This window comes from Panicum virgatum, chromosome 2N, assembly GCF_016808335.1.
Source record: "Panicum virgatum strain AP13 chromosome 2N, P.virgatum_v5, whole genome shotgun sequence".
Taxonomy (NCBI): Eukaryota; Viridiplantae; Streptophyta; class Magnoliopsida; order Poales; family Poaceae; genus Panicum; species Panicum virgatum.
The window spans coordinates 3,731,755-3,750,416 of NC_053146.1; the positions used below are offsets into that span (position 1 = coordinate 3,731,755).

Here is an 18,662-nt window from a genome sequence, read left to right on the forward strand (position 1 = left end):
CCACCTGCGTTCCACTATCCCACCCCAGTGTCACTGCCACGTGGGTCCCATCATGTCTATCGTCCACTTGCCAGTGCCACGAGCACGCTGCAAAGAACATGAACCAACAAGCATGAACTCCATTTTCTCAGCCTGCTTGCAACAATAGGGAAAAACTCAGACCTAGTCCTAGCAAGCCAAAATCATATGTTTTTTTTTCATTTTGCTCAAGAAACCATGGTCATAACTCATAAGGAGCTTCTGAAAACCGAAATATCAAACGCAGAGCTACATTGAGGTTCGTGTTGATGTCCCAACAATCTGACCGGGACGGAGTTGAGAAAGATTCGGTTGATGTCTCAGTCCAACCGAACGATGTTATTTGTTTGAGTTGAGTGTGAGTAGTACGCTAGCGTATTGCGGCTCTTGATAATATTCCAATCCAACCGGTAGAAGTTATTTTATTTTGCTCAGTTTTGATTTTTTTTCTTCTTTCTAATATAATCCGCAGCTCCCGTACTTTGTTTTGAAAAAAATATTAAACGCTAGAAGCAACACTGTTGCAGTCGCTCATTATTACAAACACTATGCCACTAGTTTTGTTCTTTACTGAAAAGATCATTTTTTTTTTCGGCAGGAGGCAAGCCCCATTTTCATTACTTGGAACGGAAATATTACTGAAAGATCATAAACTTCAGAACAATACTTCTTTAGACACGCGCAGGATCTTCCACGGCATTCTTGCAGGGAGTTCTGCAACCGGCCGGATCAGTTTACATCCAAGGCGCTCGGCTCGGGCCTGCCTGAGTCGAGGATCCTCCGCGGCTTCCACGGTTCCACCCGCCTCAAGATGGTAACGGGTAGAAAAAAAACTCGCAAATCCACGGACACCGAACCCGTTGGGCGCGGATTCGGGTCTGGGTTTATACCCGCGGGCGCAGATGCGGGTACGACTTCAAACCCGATGGGTATTTGCTAACGGATTTTCAAAATTTGATACCCGAACCCGTAAACCCGCATAGCCGCTAACATGTGGGGCCAAAACCATGAGTATATATAATAGTTTCTAGGGTTCGCGGTTCCCAGTCTCCCAGCCGCCACTCACCGCGACTCCAAGCCGCAAACCCCATCGCCCCTGCGCCCCCAACCCAACCCCTCGGGCGCTCGGCCTCCAGGGCCGCCGGCTCCCCTCTGTCGGCGTCTCCCCCTCCGGCTGCTGCTCTCTTCCACCTCCCTCTCTCGGCACCCTCTCCCACCCCGACCAGGCCTCCGCAACCGGCGCCGGTCGCGCCGCCGCTCACCTTCCCCGCCTCCCCTGCCGCAGCCGCACACCGTCCCCGCTGCCGTCGCGCCCTCCACCCTCCGCCTTACCCGCCGCCGTTCGCTGTCCCCGCCGCCCTCCGCCTTCCCCGCCGCCATCCCCGGTAGCCGCCGCCCTCCGCTGTCCCCGCCGCCGCCGCCCTCCGCCTTCCCCACTGCCGTCCCCGGTCGCCGCCGCCCTCCGCTGTCCCCGCCGCCGCCCTCCGCCGTCGCGCCCTCCCAGATCCCAGATCCAGCGGCCGGCCTGGCAGGTACGGGCATGCCCGCGGGCATTTGTTACCCGCGGGTAGCGGGCGCGGGTGTAAGGTGGTGCCCGTTGCGGGTGACGGGCACGGGTGCGGGCACGGTTTTTGTTCCGCGGGTTCGGGTTTACAGAGTCACTATCCTCGAATAATATGCGTCGCCATCTTTACACCCGCCGCAGGGCATGGCCCAGGCTGACGTACTCCACCTCCGCCGCCTGGACGAGGTGCTCCGCCGCCCACAGGAGCACCCAGATTGTCCAACAGCTGTTGGAGACAGCACCTTGTGGCAGGGTCGTCCTGCAGTGTTTGCATTACAGTAAGGAGATCCAAGCTTAGTTTAGATTCGGAGAAAAAGTCACATCGGATACTGTAGTTCTTTTCATTTGTTTGTAGTAAATATTGTTCTATCATGACATAACTAGGCTCAAAAGATTCGTCTCGCAACGTACATCAAAACTATGCAATTAGTTTTTTTATTTACCTACATTCAGTACTCCATGCATAGATCATTTGCTATATTTAATGTTTCGATGTGATTTTAATGCGATAGAAAGTTTGGATTTTGTTGGGATTTTTGGATCTAAACACACCCCCAGTTAGTATCTGATCGCAGCCTTTGATACAGTTTAATTGGAGCAACGGTCCATCAGTGACAGTTGACAAGCTGGAAGCAAGTGCAAGATAACCTGAAGGCAGTGGTCGAACGTCCCATCCTTGAGAGCCTGGGGAAGGCAAATCTGCAGCGCGTCACGGGCCCTGCAGCAGTGAGTGAGGTGACGATCGTCATCGAGACGAACGTCCACGTTTTGCTAAATTCCTGGCATGCAGATGACAGCGCGTACCTGGGGTTATCCGTCAGCCTCAGGTAGTAGCGGACGACATGCTTCAGCAGCCTGCCGGAGGGCTGCTCGGCCAGTGCGCTCACCATGGCCGCCAAAGCCATGGCTGCCTCGAAGAAACGGTCCGCGGTGGCGCAGATGTACTGCAACCCGGACGCGTCTAGCATGATCTTTCTGGCGATGGAAGTGGCCACCTGCATGTGTGCACCTGGCTGATTAGTGAATGGAAGCAGTGGTTACCTACAGTTTAGTCATTTGGCATTCATTCGGTAAGCATGCTAACGAATAGGATTAACATGATGTGCCATGACTGGGCAGATGCAAAAGAAGGCATGACATACGAGTTTCGGGAGCTCACTGTCTGTCTCCATGATTGGCAAGCACAGAGGGATTACTTGACTTGTCACCAGGAAATTGACAGTTTCTGTATCATCTACCTGCATGTAACACCAGTTCTCTCTCAACTGCAGAAATAGTTTTTTGATAAGAAAAATAAAAAGATGGATCTTGATATGAATCTGTTGTTCTTAATTAGGATTATTTCTGTTATACCTGTAGGAATTGAACATGACGAAATATAATGTTCACACCAAAAGAAATTAACATATAACAAACGTTCCAGAAATTCATAAAGACGGTCTCATGTGGGGCATGTTGTCATGTGTATCGCTTCTGAACATCACAAATTTACAAGGCATTGTCATGTGCATCTATAAATCATTATCAGCTGATTCCATGGTAAACCGCATGGTTCGGTGCATCCTCCTAAAAACATGAGAACTCATTCAGGAAACCTGATTTTTAATGTTAAAGAGTCACTTACCGTTTACTTTCACAGGAAACAAAGATGCACGTTAAAAATTTCATGGCCAGCTAAAGAAGCTGGGGAATGTGAGAGGTGAATCTTCATTGATGATTGCAATGCATGTTTATTAAAATACATCTAGTATTTTTACTTCAGTACTGAAGGCAATGTGACTAATAATCTTCTCAGGCATGTAAAATCCTAAGCATAAATAAATACCTTAACCAGAGCGTCGATGACATTAAGGCTAGCGAGGCGCAAGTACTCAAAAGATTTGGCCTTGCTAGTAGTATTCAAGAATGGGTACAAGTACAGAGGAATTTGAGCTGCAAAAAAAGGACGAAAAGAGAGGGTGGATGAATAATTGGTAGCAAGATATCCAGAAAACCCAAAATTCATTATATCAGTACCATACATGTAAAAAAATTATGTATACTTGAGTTTTTACTATAGATGTTAGACATAGACTGAACCCATGTAAATGTACCACTAATACACAATACTGTAGCAAAACCTTGAATTGACATAATCTAGGATACGTAAGAAACATAACTTCAATGCATTTCAGCTTTGACATACAGAGAGTTGTGCTCATTAGACATTGTTGGTGTATATTGAGCCCATGTATAGAGGCACATCTAGAGGCCCATGTATTATTACTATATTGCCCACCCTTCTAGAGTTTGGAGGAATACACACAATTATTCTCTCCTTCATAATATCTAGCCTACCTCCCCCTCCCTACCTCTAGCCGCTGGCACCACCAGCCGCCGCCGGCGCCGCCACCACCGCCGGCGCCATGGCCGGCCGGCCACCGGTGCCACCGCTGCCCCTCTCCTTCTTCCCTCCCCTCCCCTCTTCCTCGCCCTCCTCCTCTGCTCCCGCTCGGGCGGATCTGGGTGCCTGGGCCCTTGCCACCGGCACCCGGCCGCCGCCGCCCGCCTTTCCCGCCCCGAGAGAGAAAGAAGGAACGGGAGGTGAAGTTATCGAACTCACGCCCGTTGTCACACTGGACGGCCTTAATGGTGAGGCCGAACCGAGTGAACACCCAGGCAAAGAAGTGGAGGAGGGTGGGGAAGGTCTCAGACTTGGCGCGCAAATGAAAAGTCCAAGAGTAATGAGAAAAATCATCAACCACCACCAGATAATATTTATAACCCGACATGCTGAGTACAGGAGATGTCCACAGATCACAGTGAACAAGATCAAAGGCATGTACAGCATGCGAAGAAGATGAAGAAAAAGGAAGTCTAACATGACGACCTAACTGGCACGCATAACAAAGGTGCTCAGCAGGAGTCCTAGTACATGGAACATCGGTACTACGACCGAGCTGAGCCAAAACGTCGCGGCCGGGGTGACCAAGCCGGCGGTGCCAGATGTTGGAAGACGGTGTCACGGCAAAAGCAGCAGACGAAGAAGAAGTCGAAGGCGGAGCAGCAGAAGCAGGAAGACGAAGGGTGTAAAGGGGCCCCGAGCTGTCACATCGGAGGAGCGGACGCCGGGAAGCCGAATCCTTCACAGTAAGACCAGAAGAGTCAAATTCGATGGAACAGGAATTGTCAGCAGTAAACTGGCGAATGGAAAGAAGGTTGTGAACCATCTGAGGAGCAACAAGGATATTGGGAAGACGAAAAGAGCCAGGAGCAGAACCCATGTCGGTGACAGGAAGATAAGACTCATCACCAACCATGATGGAAGAAGGACAAGAGGGGTGTGGGAGTCAGACAGAGGAGAGGATACCGGCATCTGGGGTGGTGTGGAAGGAGACACCCGAGTCGGCGATTCACTCGGTGCTGACCGGCGGCGTCAGTCCCATGGTGCTGAAGGATTGCGCCAAAGCGGCCTAACCCCACCCCCCAGGCCAGGTCGGCTGCTGGCTGGGCTGAGCAGATGATTCGCACGACGAACGATGTCGTGCGCACTATTCTGATCCAGGCCTCTCTGCCCCCGTGCTTCTGGGCTGAGAGCCTCCACACCGCCACCTACTTGTTTAATCGCCTTCCGTCCACTGCTTCTCCTGCTCCGACTCCACACCACGCTCTTCGGTACCCCTCCTCGCTACGACCACCTTCGGGTCTTCGGGTGTGCATGTTACCCTAACATCTCCGCCACTGCTTCTCACAAGCTGGCGCCCCGCTCGACTCGTTGTGTGTTTCTTGGTTACTCCCCTGACCACAAGGGGTACCGATGCTTTAACCTCACCTCTCGTCGCGTCCTGATCTCCCGACACGTCGTGTTTGACGAGTCGGATTTCCCCTACTCCACCTCCTCCACACCTTCTCCTGACCCCGAGCTGGAGTCGCTGCTTACGACTGACCCGGTAGTTCAGCCACCTTTACCTGTCTGTCCTTTCACTGCAGGTTTTCCCGGTGCACCGGCACCGCTTCCGGTGATCCCTGCTGCGCCCAGTGCGGCTCCGGTGCCCGCTGTCGTGCCACGCGCGGCCCCAGGACCTCCTGTCGTGCCGTGCGCAGCCCCGGGGTCTCCTGTTGTGCCACGCACGACCCCGGTGCCTCCTCCTACACCTGCGCGGTACGCTCAGCCGGTGCAGGTGTACCAGCGTCGTTCGGCGCCGGCACCGGCGCCGCCGTGGCACGCTCAGCCGTGCAGGTGTATCGGCGTCGTTCGGCGCCGACACCGGTGCCGCCTCCGGCTCCGGAGGCCCCTGCGATGCCTACAGTAGAGCCATCACCGCCGCCGCCTCCGCCGCCTCGCTCTCATATCGAGCCAGCGGTGTGCCACCCGCCAGTCGTCCATCGGGATCATCGACATATCCATCCCATGGTGACTCGGCGGATGGCGTCTCAGGCCGCGACTCTCTCCGCCACCGAGGGGGAGCCGCGAGTCTCTCTGGTACCCTCCTCTGTCCGCGATGTCCTGGCGGATCCTCACTGGAGTCGCGCGATGGAAAAGGAGTACACGGCTCTTCTTGCTAACCAGACGTGGGACCTCGTGCCGCGTCCGTCTGGTTGCAATGTGGTCATAGGCAAGTGGATCTGGACGCATAAGCGTCGGGCTGATGGCACACTGGAGCGCTACAAGGCTCGTTGGGTTCTCCGGGGTTTCACCCAGCGGTCTGGTGTGGACTATGATGAGACCTTCAGTCCAGTGGTGAAGCCTGCTACTGTGCGCACGGTCCTCTCGCTTGCGCTCTCTCGCTCTTGGCATGTGCACCAGCTAGATGTGAAGAATGTGTTTCTTCATGGCACTCTGTCAAAGACAGTCTACTGCTCTCAGCCAGCGGGATTTGTGGACTCCAGTCGTCCGGACATGGTCTGCCGGCTCAACAAGTCTCTCTATGGTCTTAAGCAGGCTCCTTGGGCTTGGTATTCTCAGTTCGCCATGTTCTTGCTGACATTGGGGTTCACCGAGGCCAAGTCTGACACGTCTCTCTTCATCTACCGCCGTGGAGATGAGACTGCCTATCTGCTGCTTTATGTTGATGACATTGTGCTCACAGCTTCCAGTCAGCAGTTGTTTCAGCGTGTCATCTCCTCTCTGTAGCAGGAGTTTGCTATGAAGGATCTTGGTCAGCTCCATCACTTTTTGGGCGTCACTGTTGAGCCTTGCCCGTCTAGCCTCCTCCTTCACCAGCGGCAGTATGCCCTCGATATTCTAGAGCGGGCTGGGATGACTGATTGCAAACCCTGCTCCACTCTTGTCGACACTCAGGCGAAACTGTCTGCTGATCTGGGTGATCCTTTGGCTGATCCTACTACCTACCGAAGTCTGGCCGGTGCCTTGCAGTACCTCACCTTCACCAGCCCGGATCCATTGTGCCAAAGGAGTACCAAAGCATTGGAGCCAAATCCTTAAACATCCGCCTTTTCTGTAAAAAGTTGGAAATTATATGCCTGATTTGTTTGCCTTCATCCATGATGTGGCATGCTGATTAGTGCATGCATTGAAAAGTTCAAACCATTCACCGTACCATTCCCATTACTGAATTGACAATCTACAGATTAACAGTATGCAACTCAGTCCAACCATGTAATACGCATATGTAGGGAAATAATAGTTTGACAAATTTAGAGCATCTCAATCACAGAACTTGACTGCTGATATGAACAGTATCAGAAAATAAGCTGATCTCTTACTACTTGATAAAAAAGGAAATATATTATTACATCACGATTTATAATGGGCAGATTATAGAAAGCCTGATCTAAATTATCAAAAGACAACTTTTGACTTTATCATGCTAAATCATAAGAAATCTAAGCTTGAAAAAACTAAGTGCCAGTCAATTATGAGATATTATATCAAATGAAAAATAGATGATATAAAGGAGAACAAAATTACCTTGCGTAACTTCGAAAGGGCATTCGCCTTTTCTTGCGGATCACACAGATCTAGGACAAGAGATTCAACAAGTTCTGGGTCTTTAGAACTACGAAACTCGATGATCGACATTGTCGAGTGAGGAAATAAATTGAACAATCCTAAGTTTTTCTTCTACAAAAATGGCATGCAGCACCATGGGTGATGGCGTTTAAATAGCTGTAGCAATCCAGGCCGTGCACGGAATTTTTTTCTTGAATACGCAGGAGAGCTGCGCATCGTTGCATTGAGAGCAAGAAACCATGTTGTGCACGGAATGACACTACAAAACTTCACATGTGTCTTCACACTCTGGAATCCGAAATGATCCGTGGACACTACCCAACCCGCTGCTATTTCATCAGACAAGTGTTTACCATGCTGTCGACTTCCACTTTAATGAGTTGTATACATGTTGTTTTGTATATAAAGAAAACTAAAGGCCTCAAATATCCTAAAAGGGTGCTCCATAAGTTTAAATCTCATCCGTCGTATTTGGCTCCAGTCATTCAGATGATAAGTATCAGGCCTTACATGGCTTTTACATGTCACACTTGTGTCATTGCGTGTGAACAATGCCGGCAACATATATATCCTCTTGCTTTTTGTAACTCTACCATGAAACTATGAGCGGGTAATAGCGGTATAGGATTAGCCTAAGTTGTTAGTAATGTTCACACTTACACTTTCCAGTTTGATCTCACTGATGTTGCCCAAATGCAGTGGGATCTCCATTATTCAGTTATGAAGTGGCAACATCTATCTAACCTGAGACGACATCTGAAAATATAGTGGCAACATGCCAACATCTATCCAAATCAAATTAAATTCTTGATACGATCTTCTTAATTACTGAGTTCATATGACCCTGCAAATGATCTCCGCCACATTGTTGTCTCCGCCAATGAAACAAAGGTTTTTGCAACGCCTCCGATGCATCTCTTGCTCGAGCTCGCCATGGCCGGAAACAAGAGCTGAGATGTGTTCAGGAGGGTCTGCAGAGTGAAGATCGAACAAAGCGCATCCAATTTGCCCGGAAGCAATCGCGATCTCCGGCCGGATCGAACCCACACCGGCTCATGCACGCGATGCTCGGGAGCTCGCCGGAGGCCGGCGAGGCAGCGCCGCGGGGCGACGACTCGGCGAGGGGGCGCGGGGAAGAGCCCCGTTCGCTTCGCCGGAGTCCAAATCGGGTCTATCCTGACCGTCACTTGCGGATCGGACGGTTCTCAGCTGCCCAGGGGTGGACGGTAAATGGAATACCGTCCACCCGGACGGTAGTTGGGAACTTGGGATACCGTCCGGCCCCTGGTCGCCATGTCCGGCGGCAAGGCCGCCCGCCGGCGAGCCGAGAGAGCCTGCCGCGCTGGCTTGGCCGCTCGCCCGACGGCCGCGTCGGTTACTGGCCTGCTCCTCACCGCCTCCGCCGAGCTCCTCGCCGCCGGCCCACTCCTCGCCACCTCCATCGAGCTCCCGACCGCCGCCGCCAAGCTCCCTCCCCCCGCTACAGGAGCGCGCCCTGCTGTCCAGGAGTGCACCCCGCGCGAGGTTCCCCAGCGCTCGGCACTGCCGCGCTGGTGCTGTTACTCGGCTCGGCCGCTAAAGAAGATTCGCTGCACTACGGATGGGGATGACGAGTTCGGTGAGCTCCTCCTCATGATCTTCGAAGACCTCCCCGACCTCGTGTGCTGCGCTGCCACCTGCCGACGCTGGCGCTGCCTGGTGTCCGCAGAGGAAGAGGCCGAGAGGAAGAGGAAACATACGACAGTGGACTGTTTCAGATATATAGCTAGTCAAAATTTAGAGAGGCGGTTGGTTTACTCCAATAAAAATAATTTTTTTTTATTTTTTATAGAGCTCTAAAACTCAAAATTTGATTAAGATTATATCTAGTCTTTTGGAGATACTCTTATATCATTTTTTTTTGAGAATGAGATGAGATACTCTTATATCATTTATAACATGGTTTCGAGTCCTCCGAATCACTCGTATGGTTTTGGAATCAAGTCACACGGGCCTTCTGGGCCTGCATTGGGTGGGCCATGGTAGACTTGAAACTTGGGCCCCCGCCTTGGCGTTTAGATCACATGCTTTTACACGAACGAAACCTAAGCCGAACAATGGCCCACTCGATGCTCGGCATGTCGTTTCCGTTTCATCATATCGCCAAGGCGAATTACGCCGAACTGGAGTCCGTTACTCTTGTTTTTTTTTTGATAGGAGCCGTTACTCTTATTTTCAGTGCTGTTACTTTAGTGTTTTTCTTTCTCTTCTTTTTACTAGAGATGCCTGATATGGTGCGGGGCCCCTCTTGTGGAGCCCGCGTTAGTTGGTGAGCCACTTCAGTACAAAGCCATATGGGCCCGAGCGACTCGTATTATAGATAGATTATTTTTTTCCCAAAAAGGAACAAAGAGAAATAAAGCACCTTGATTTCTCAGTTGCAGCATGCTGATAACACCAGAGTATGTAGCACCACTTTGCATGGCAACAGTGTGTACACGCATGAACTCATGAGTTTCGGCCGGCCGCCCACCTATAAATAAAACAAAAAAAAAGAAAGAAAAAAAGAGAGAAAGATTTTGCAGGTACTAGCTAGTACAATATTTGCTAGCTTGTGCACGTACGGTGGATTAGACACATTGTTGGACGACGGTAGCTGCAACGTCCAACTCAGGAGCTAGGCCCCCATCTAGAAACAATATCTTCCATCTCTCTCTTTTAGCCCTGACAAGGAAACAGCGACTGGCTAGCTAGCTGATGTGTTTGCGGCTGATGGTTACCAGCGTCCTACCGGCCTTTGCAGTTTGCACCACCCTTTCACCCTTTTGTCCACTTTATTTATCTTCCTAATAGTAGAAAAAGGATAGAAGATTAATTAAGGAAATCATACTCTCTCTCTCTCTCTGTGTGTGTGTGTGTGCACCTTTTGTCTGTCTTTGTTTTTGTTGCTTCCCGATCGATTCCCTCTCTCTCACGATTAGCTTTCTCAAAAGGGAAATCTCTTGTGAGTAGATTTATTTGACTTGACACTCCTTTTCTTTCCTCCTCTGTTTTGGGCCCTCGATTGGACCGACACACACACACACACACCCCTTTTCTATGCTTGTTGATGCTGCTGGTGCTGCATTGTTTCGGGTGTGTGGAACTGTGGGGGCCCTTCCGGGCTGCTGCTGATGATGATCAGTTGAGTGGATCCTTTGCACTTGACGGGGGCAGGCTTTAGCCTTTCTGCTATCATGAGCCGCTGCCTAGTCCGATTTATCAAAACAATAATTCAACCCCCAAAATTGCACTGACCGGCATGCATGCATGTCACAAGGACAATGCAAGCCGGGGGGCGTTTCATCAGTCACAAGCTGGTGTCTGTTTTCGGGTGCGGCAAGATTGAGCTGGACGACCATTGGAGCGACCCGCCGCTTCCAACTAAGCAGACGTCCCTAGCTGCTCATTTGGGAACGATGATGATTTTTTTTTTGTACGCTATAGCACTTTGTGTCCAAGGAAAGAATGTACAGTCGTAGATGCCAGTTGCATTATGTTGGCAGGAACAAGGTTACGAAAACCATCGTTCTGTTTGTTTTGTTGTGCAACTATCATTGTCCATCCAGGCATCCACCCCCTTCTCCAGGTAGCTCGATCCAACCGCCGGAACGAGGATGATGCATGCATGGCGAACCATAGCTGCAGCCTGCAGGTACCTGTAGGCTGTCGTCGTATGATTTAGCTAGCTAGAGACACGAGCGGAGCGATGCTGCATGATTAGGGAGTCCATCCCTAAGAGCAAGTATTATAAAAGCCTAAGATCTAGTTGGGATCCTGTGGAAGAGAGAGAAAGTATGGAAGACAAAGGAGAGCAGGCGACTGGTGAGATGCTCGCTTGAGCGGGCGGAGAGGAGCTGCTGCGTGTATTATTGGCTGGCACGCTCTGCTCTGCATTAATTGAACGTAGGATCCACCGCTGGTACGCCTTCTTGCAGCCCGCGGTTGCGGCATGCCATTAGCCATGCTCTAATCAGTAACCAGGGACCCATTAGTGGTTAGTGCTCTCAGCAACTGAATATTATTCAGCACAAAGATCAAAGATTGATTCGGTCGACGTTATCCTGATCCAACTCCAAGCACTCTGTCCCAGCGCCGTGTCGGCGGCGTTTCCCACCCCCACCCGCTGGCCGCCGCTGGATGGCTTGTGGGGCCTGGCCGGAACCGGCTGCGATGCGACGCCTCCGACTCCGACTCCGACTCCGATCCGATCCCTGGTCGTCTTACCGACACACCGCGCGGTGCCAACCTGACTGCCTCTATCTGATTGTCCCGACGACGATTAAGCAACTGAGGTAAGTCTCAATACATACTCACACAAATTAAGAATAAATATGAGAGAGACAAGTAGGCCATATAAATTAAAATAACACGCTTTGCATTGGGAAGTATAATTTCTTGTGATGGAGTCTTTGAGATTTAGACTCTACGAGTGGAGTCTGTATTGGAACTGCCCTGATACCTATAATCCGGAATGCTAATCCCACCCTGGGCATCTTGCACAAGGCACCCTCCGGAAAGCTTGAACTACTACCAGCAGCAGCGATCGCGTGCATGTGTTTGGGAACTCGAGAACGAGAGACCAAACGAACGGCTGCAGTGCAGGGACCAGCGGGGGCATGCATTGCACACCCGCACGATCCGTAGCTGGGCTCAACTCCTGAAGTACGCGCCGTACGTGCACCGGCAGTCAGTCATTGGACAGTAACAACTAACAACGGCGGGCCCGGCCTGCGTGTCATTGCCCAGTACGTTTCCAAACGGGCTAAACTTTAGTCATGTCATCACATCAAATGAGAATTTTAGTATTTAGAAAATATTCAATAAATCTAATTTTATATTTTTACAAATTAGCGCTAATTCATGAGATAAATTTAATGAGCCTAAATAAGTTTTAATTTGCTATAGTAATACTACAGTAGACATTAGCTAATTATAGATTAGTTACTTTTATTAGATTCTATAAAATTATATTCTCGTTCGATATGACAGGGCCTTTGACAGGGCTAAAGGCCGTGTTTAATTTCCCAAAATCCAAAAAAAATTACATTAAAGACCGTGCCCTTTCTCACGGAGCACGCTTTCTAATACAAAAATTTTCACCTTTTTCCCATAACTAAACAGGCCCTTTAGTGTTGTGTCGTTGATCGAGCAAAGCGGAGAGTTCACATGCAGACATGCAGTCATGCGACGTCAGGTTTGCAGCTTCCTTGGCTTGTCCTGCTCGGACTTTTGCTTCGGTGACCTGGGGCCGGGGGTTAGATGAGATGGCTCAGGGCAATCCCAACCCAAAACACTATTAGTAGTTTCTATATTTGTCATGTCATATAGACACTATTTATAGAAACTACATCCCTAATGGATGGTTTCTTCAAAATAAATTGATATCCAATCATATTTTCTCTCTTTTCTCCCTCCAATCACCTCTTCTTTTATCTTGGTTTTCGCGTAGACATGGTTTCTTGCATGAGATCCGGTTTCTTCGTGTTTTTTCTTCTCTCCTCATTAACTCACTGACAACTCAGCTTTTTGCTTATGTGGTATCATATTTAATGCTATAGAAACCAGTTGAGTTGGAGGGTTGGGGCTGCCCTCATGGCTGTGGCTAGCTCACACCAAACCAGGAGGACATCACGCCAGTACTGAAAACGAGGATTCGGCCGGCTCCTCTAGCCCCCACGATGACGACAACGATAACACGAGCACAAGCGCACAACGCATGCAAATGTGGTGGCTAGTTTATTTGTCGTTAGTTTTCAAAAAGAAAAAGTTTATTTGTCGTTTCCAACAAGCAAACTAGTTATTTTTCAACAAAAAAGGCCAAAATTCCTGCCCGCAACGTCAAATAATATAATGAACTGGAGGTAGTAGCAGAATCTACCACTGCCATCGCCGCACAATTTCAGGAAATACATGGGCACAAACGTCAAAAAGTTCCGAAGCCGGACCGGACCGCACAAAAGCCTCTCAGGTAGTAGGTCTTAAACCAAACCTTCTGATCTTTGATGGCACGTCATTTTTGCTTTTATTTGCTTCCACTTTCTTTCCCTGCACCAATGCCAGTTTTGAGTGGCGCTGGAAAACTCAACTTTTGCAAGTGTTCATGGAATGAGTTGTCAATGGTATACGTACGAAATAAAAGCTACTACCAGTAACCGCCGTGAGGCCCCTTAGTGCAAAAATAAAAGCTACCGGCAATCGTTGAGGAGGCCCTTGCAACAGGTCAACAAGATGTCTGATCTTACGTTTACCATGAGCTAAGCGCCGCCTCGGTGTGTCTTCAATGGGTTTAAATTTCGTTACACGTTTTAAAGCCCCTGCATTTAAACAAGGACAACGTTGTGGGCATCGTTTTTTTTTTTGCGATAAAGAGAGAGCTTTATTGATTACTCAGAAAAAGAGATACAATCCTGAGCTACTAAATGTTCGACACAAGCAGGGAAACGATTGCGCCACACTGCACTATGAAACAACCGGATAGCTAGCTGTGCCAACTCGTGGGCAACCCCATTTTGCTCTCTCTTTATATGATGGACACGGAACGAGGGCAAACCTCTGGCTGCCTCAGTGGTTTCTTGTACAATGAAAGTCGACGATGATCGCTGGTCAGATGGCTTCCTGAGGAGGTTCACTGCAGACAGGCAGTCTGACTCCAAAATGGACGGTGAGGGTGACCATTCTGCAGCTAACAGGACCCCTTCTCGACATGCCAGCAACTCCACCTCTTCTGCATTAGCGGCGTTGGAGATGACTCGCCAAGCAGTCAGAAGGACAGAACCTGTTGAGTTCCTGATCACGACTCCGATGCTGGCATCTCCATTCTCTTTAAAGGCACCATCAACATTTATCTTGATCACACCTGCTTCTGGCACTTGCCACCGGGGTTTCGTACTTTCTTTTGCACTCGATTTTTTACTGGTGCTGCCACACACGTGCTTCCCCTTTCTATCTAGTCCAGGGGCTTGTCGGATAGTGAAAAGAGTATCCCAGTAATTCAGCAGGAACCCAACAGATGCTTCAATTGATAATTTCCTTGCAGAGTGTGTCAATTCATTACGCACAAACCAACATCTCCACAAAATTAGCATGAGCTTCCCCATTATCTCTGGATCATTGTTATCAACCACCCGCAGGAGCCATTCAAACCCTGCATGGATTAGTTCTTGCTCATCTGGTAGCTCCCAAAATTCTCTCATTGCAGATCGCAACATTCTTGCGTGAGGGCACAATAAGACTGCATGGTGTGCATCCTCGTCTCCTCCACATAGAAGGCAGGTGCTCTTTCTCTCCATATTCTGTGCAGTTTTGTTTGATTGCGTGGCCAGGCCATTGTGTGCTAGCTTCCAAGCAAAAACTTTCACCTTTGGTGGGATTGGCAAGGACCACAATTTCTTCCAAACCGGACGATCTCCAGATGTGGAGGAGCTTGAGCTTGTTCTCCTTTCAGCTTCCTTTTCATCCATACCCAGTCTGTAAGCACTTCTGACAGAGAAGCATCCTGTTTTTTCATAGTGCCATGCCACTATATCCTCATTACCCCTCTTAGGTAATTTGATCTTGAGGATTTCTTCAATATCGTTACCGTAGAAGAATTTATTCAGCACCTCTATGTTCCATTCTCGAGAATCATCATGAATCAGTTGGGAGACCCATTTAAGTCTGCATGGACGCTTGCTGCCGATTGGCTGTAAAGACCGCATCCTAGGGACCCACCGGTGTCTCCATATCTTAATTTTTGTACCATCCGCAACTCGCCATATGACCCCTCTCTTTAGCAGGTCTAAGCCATGCATAATCGCTTTCCATGTTGGGGATTGTGAAGGAAACGCCGTGTCCAGAAGATCTCCATTTGGGAAATACTTAGCTTTCATTAGCTTTGCACACAAACTCTCTGGATACTCAATGAGCCGCCATGCTTGCTTTGCCAGTAGGGCCTGGTTGAAAACCTGGAAATCCCGGAATCCCAACCCTCCTCTTGATTTGCATCGGGTGAACCTTTCCCAAGCAATCCAATGTGATCTTTTGTTGTTGTCATCCTCCCCCCACCAGTACCTGCGAACTCCACGCGCTAGCTCTTCGCAGAAAGATGCTGAAAGATGGAAGACGCTCATCGTATATGTCGGGATAGCCTGGGCTACAGCCTTGATATGTACTTCTTTTGCCGCTGCAGAGAGGTGTTTTTCTGACCACATCGCCATTCGTTTGCCCATACGTTCTCTCAGAGGTTGGAAACGTTCCTTCTTCTGTCTTCCATCTGGGGTCGGTAGGCCTAGATATTTTGCTTCAAATTCGATCCTCTCAACCTCCAAGACAGCTCTAATATCATCTTTTCTCTCGGTTTCCAGCGATTCTCGACACAATAGGGAACATTTTGCTGGACTTAGGAGTTGCCCCGTTCCCCTTTCAAATCGAGAGATGAGGTTTCTGACATTTGTCGCTTGTTCTACATTTGCTTTAAAGAACAAGAGGGCATCATCTACTCCAATTCTATGCCCGTATTTTCATCACCCTAGCTAGTTGTAGAATAGTTCAACGTGAAAAGAAAAACCTAAAAAATAAACAAATGATCGTTCAAACAGTGAAACCACCTACTACATATACGCGGCGATTTACTCCGTTGGCATGCATGTCGGCAAACAGGGTCAAGAAAGAGAGAAGGCACTACGTAGATGAGATTAGTGATGTTTGGATCCAGAGATTAAACTTTAGTCCCCGTTACATTTAATATTTGGATACCAATTAGAAGTATTAAATATAGGTAAATTATAAAATCGATGGTATAAATGGAGGTTAATTCGTGAGACAAATTTATTAAACCTAATAATTTAATAATATTCTGCTACAGTAACATGCGCTCATGATGGATTAATTAGGATTTATAAAAGTCTCCATCTATACAATTAGTTTTATAGTTAGATCATATCTAGTTCCTCTAATTAGCATCCAAATATCCAAAATATGATACGATCTTTTTTTTCCGAACAATTGGGGGGGGGGGGGTCCACCTACTTCATTTCATTGATCAAAAAGTAACACAGCCCAATACAAAATATAACCCTGGCATTCCAGGACGAGATTACATGAGCTCTCACACACAGCGAGAGAAAGGATTGAGAAATAGAGGAGTGCATTCGACCGATCGTCAATGGGAGCCGCAACCAAACAACTTGCTTGCTAGTTTCACACGAGCCAAATTGCATCCACCCACCCCTCGCAGCTACGCCACCCTGTGAGCCACCCTCCTACGAGTTGGGAGGGCTCGCCCAACAGAATGGGGGCTAAGGATGGGGGAGACAACTTGACCAGAATGTCACCGGAAACGACGACCTCCCTTCGAGCTGACAACGACACCAGTAAGGCACATCCGGGCACCGCCCACCTCCATCCAACGCCCTTTGAGGGGAGGAAGCCCCAAAGGAGGGAGGGCCGACCAAGAGCGAACTTCACCACCCGGAAATTGATTTGGAGTCACCATCAACAAGGAGAGCATCGGCGAAGTAGAGGCGCCAGCAACGGGCACTTGCGGAACCACGGTAGAATCCAACTCCCGTCAATGGGAACCGCAACCGAACAACTTGCTTGCCAGGTTCACACAAGCCAAATTACATCCACCCCACCCCTCGCAGCTACGCCACCCTGTGAGCCACCCTCCTACAATTTGGGAGGGCTCGCCCAACAGAATGGGGGCTAAGGCTGGGGGAGACAACTTGCCTAGAATGTCGCCGGAAGCAACGACCTCCCTTCGAGCTGACAACGACACTAAGTAGGGCACATCCGGGCGCCGCTCACCGCCATCCAACGCCCTTTGAGGGGAGGAAGCCCCAAAGGAGGGAGGGCCGACCAAGAGCGAACTTCACCACCCAGCAATTGATTTGGAGTCTCCATCAACAAGGAGAGTGCCGACGAAGTAGAGGCGCCAGCAGCGGACCCTTGCGGAGCCACAGTAGAATCCATCTGAAGCACGAGACGAGGCAGCCAGCGGCGGCAGGGAGGAAGGAGCGGGGAGGCGGTCTGCCGGCGGCGGGGGCCGACCGCCGCCTGTGTCGCCCAAAGGAGAGCGACACGGGAGCTTCGAGGCCGCAGCAGAGGACGCGGTCGTCGGTGATGAATAACACCGGGTTGGCCGCCGGGCAGGGGCGGCAGGGCAGGAAGCAGCGGACGAAGAGCAGCACGAGTAGCGGCGCGCAGCGGATGGCGGAGCGCGCAAGCCGCAGCGCGCGGTCCGGGTCGACAGGGCGCGGGCCCCAGTGCGCCGCGCGCGACCTGCAGCGACGCCGCGGCGATGGGCAGGTCGAACGCCGACCGGAGGCCCGCGCGGGTGCGCCCATCCGGGCCCCGAGGGGAGCCCCGCGGCGAGCACCACGCGGGGGTCGGGCGGAAGTGCGAACCCCAGCTCGGCCTCCGCGTGCGCCAGCTCGAGCTCCGTGAGGCCCGGGAGCATGGCCTCCCCGAACGCCCGGAGGTGGGCCAGCACCGCGGCCGCGAGCGGGGCGAAGGAGTGCAACCCGCGCCGCAGGGACGCCGACGCCGACGAGGGCCCCGCCGCGGCGCGCGTGGACAGGCGCCGTGAAGAAGCCGGAGGTCGCGGCGCCGATCCCCTAGCCCCGGAGGGAGTAGATCAAGCCAGGGAGATGACGGATCTGCCGCCGGGTGGCCGAAATCGGAAGCCGGCCGTCGAGGACGTCGGCGGCGAGCGCGGCGAGTGACGGCTTCCCCGGGCGCGAAGATGACAAGTGCCTTGCCGCCGCCTTCCTTGCTGCAGCTGGGCGGACTTCCACGCCTCGCTCGGGCGGCGGCGAGGGAGCAGGGCGCGGGGAGGGGGGTGGCGCGCAGTGTGCTCGGAGTCCGCCCGAGTCCCCCCCGAGGAGAGCGATGCGGTCGTTCGGGGTGGGCGAGGTGTCGCGAACCAAGCACGCTGGATCAAATATGATATGATCTTATAATCGTGTGTTTGGTTGCGGGATCAATGGGTTGGGTTGGATCCAACCCTCATTTTGGGGACGGAGCCAACCCATCCAGTGTTTGGTTACACCTCTGATTTTGGGGACGGAGCCAACCCATCCAGTGTTTGGTCGAAGGAATTGAGAATAAGGGTTGGATGGCGAGATA

General features: G+C 50.8%; 1 protein-coding gene across 1 annotated transcript; it reads right to left on the bottom strand.

Annotated features, from left to right (window-relative positions):
* Window positions 1–30: 30 nt before the first annotated feature.
* On the bottom strand, window positions 31–17,994 carry LOC120659150 (CCR4-NOT transcription complex subunit 9-like). The gene is made up of 9 exons (XM_039937198.1): window positions 17,857–17,994; window positions 7,123–7,146; window positions 6,972–7,020; window positions 3,408–3,514; window positions 2,725–2,820; window positions 2,387–2,577; window positions 2,231–2,300; window positions 1,746–1,841; window positions 31–132 (listed from the first exon to the last, which is right to left on the bottom strand). The coding sequence occupies exons 1-9, from the start codon at window positions 17,992–17,994 to the stop codon at window positions 31–33; spliced, it is 873 nt and encodes a 290-aa protein (XP_039793132.1).
* Window positions 17,995–18,662: the final 668 nt, after the last annotated feature.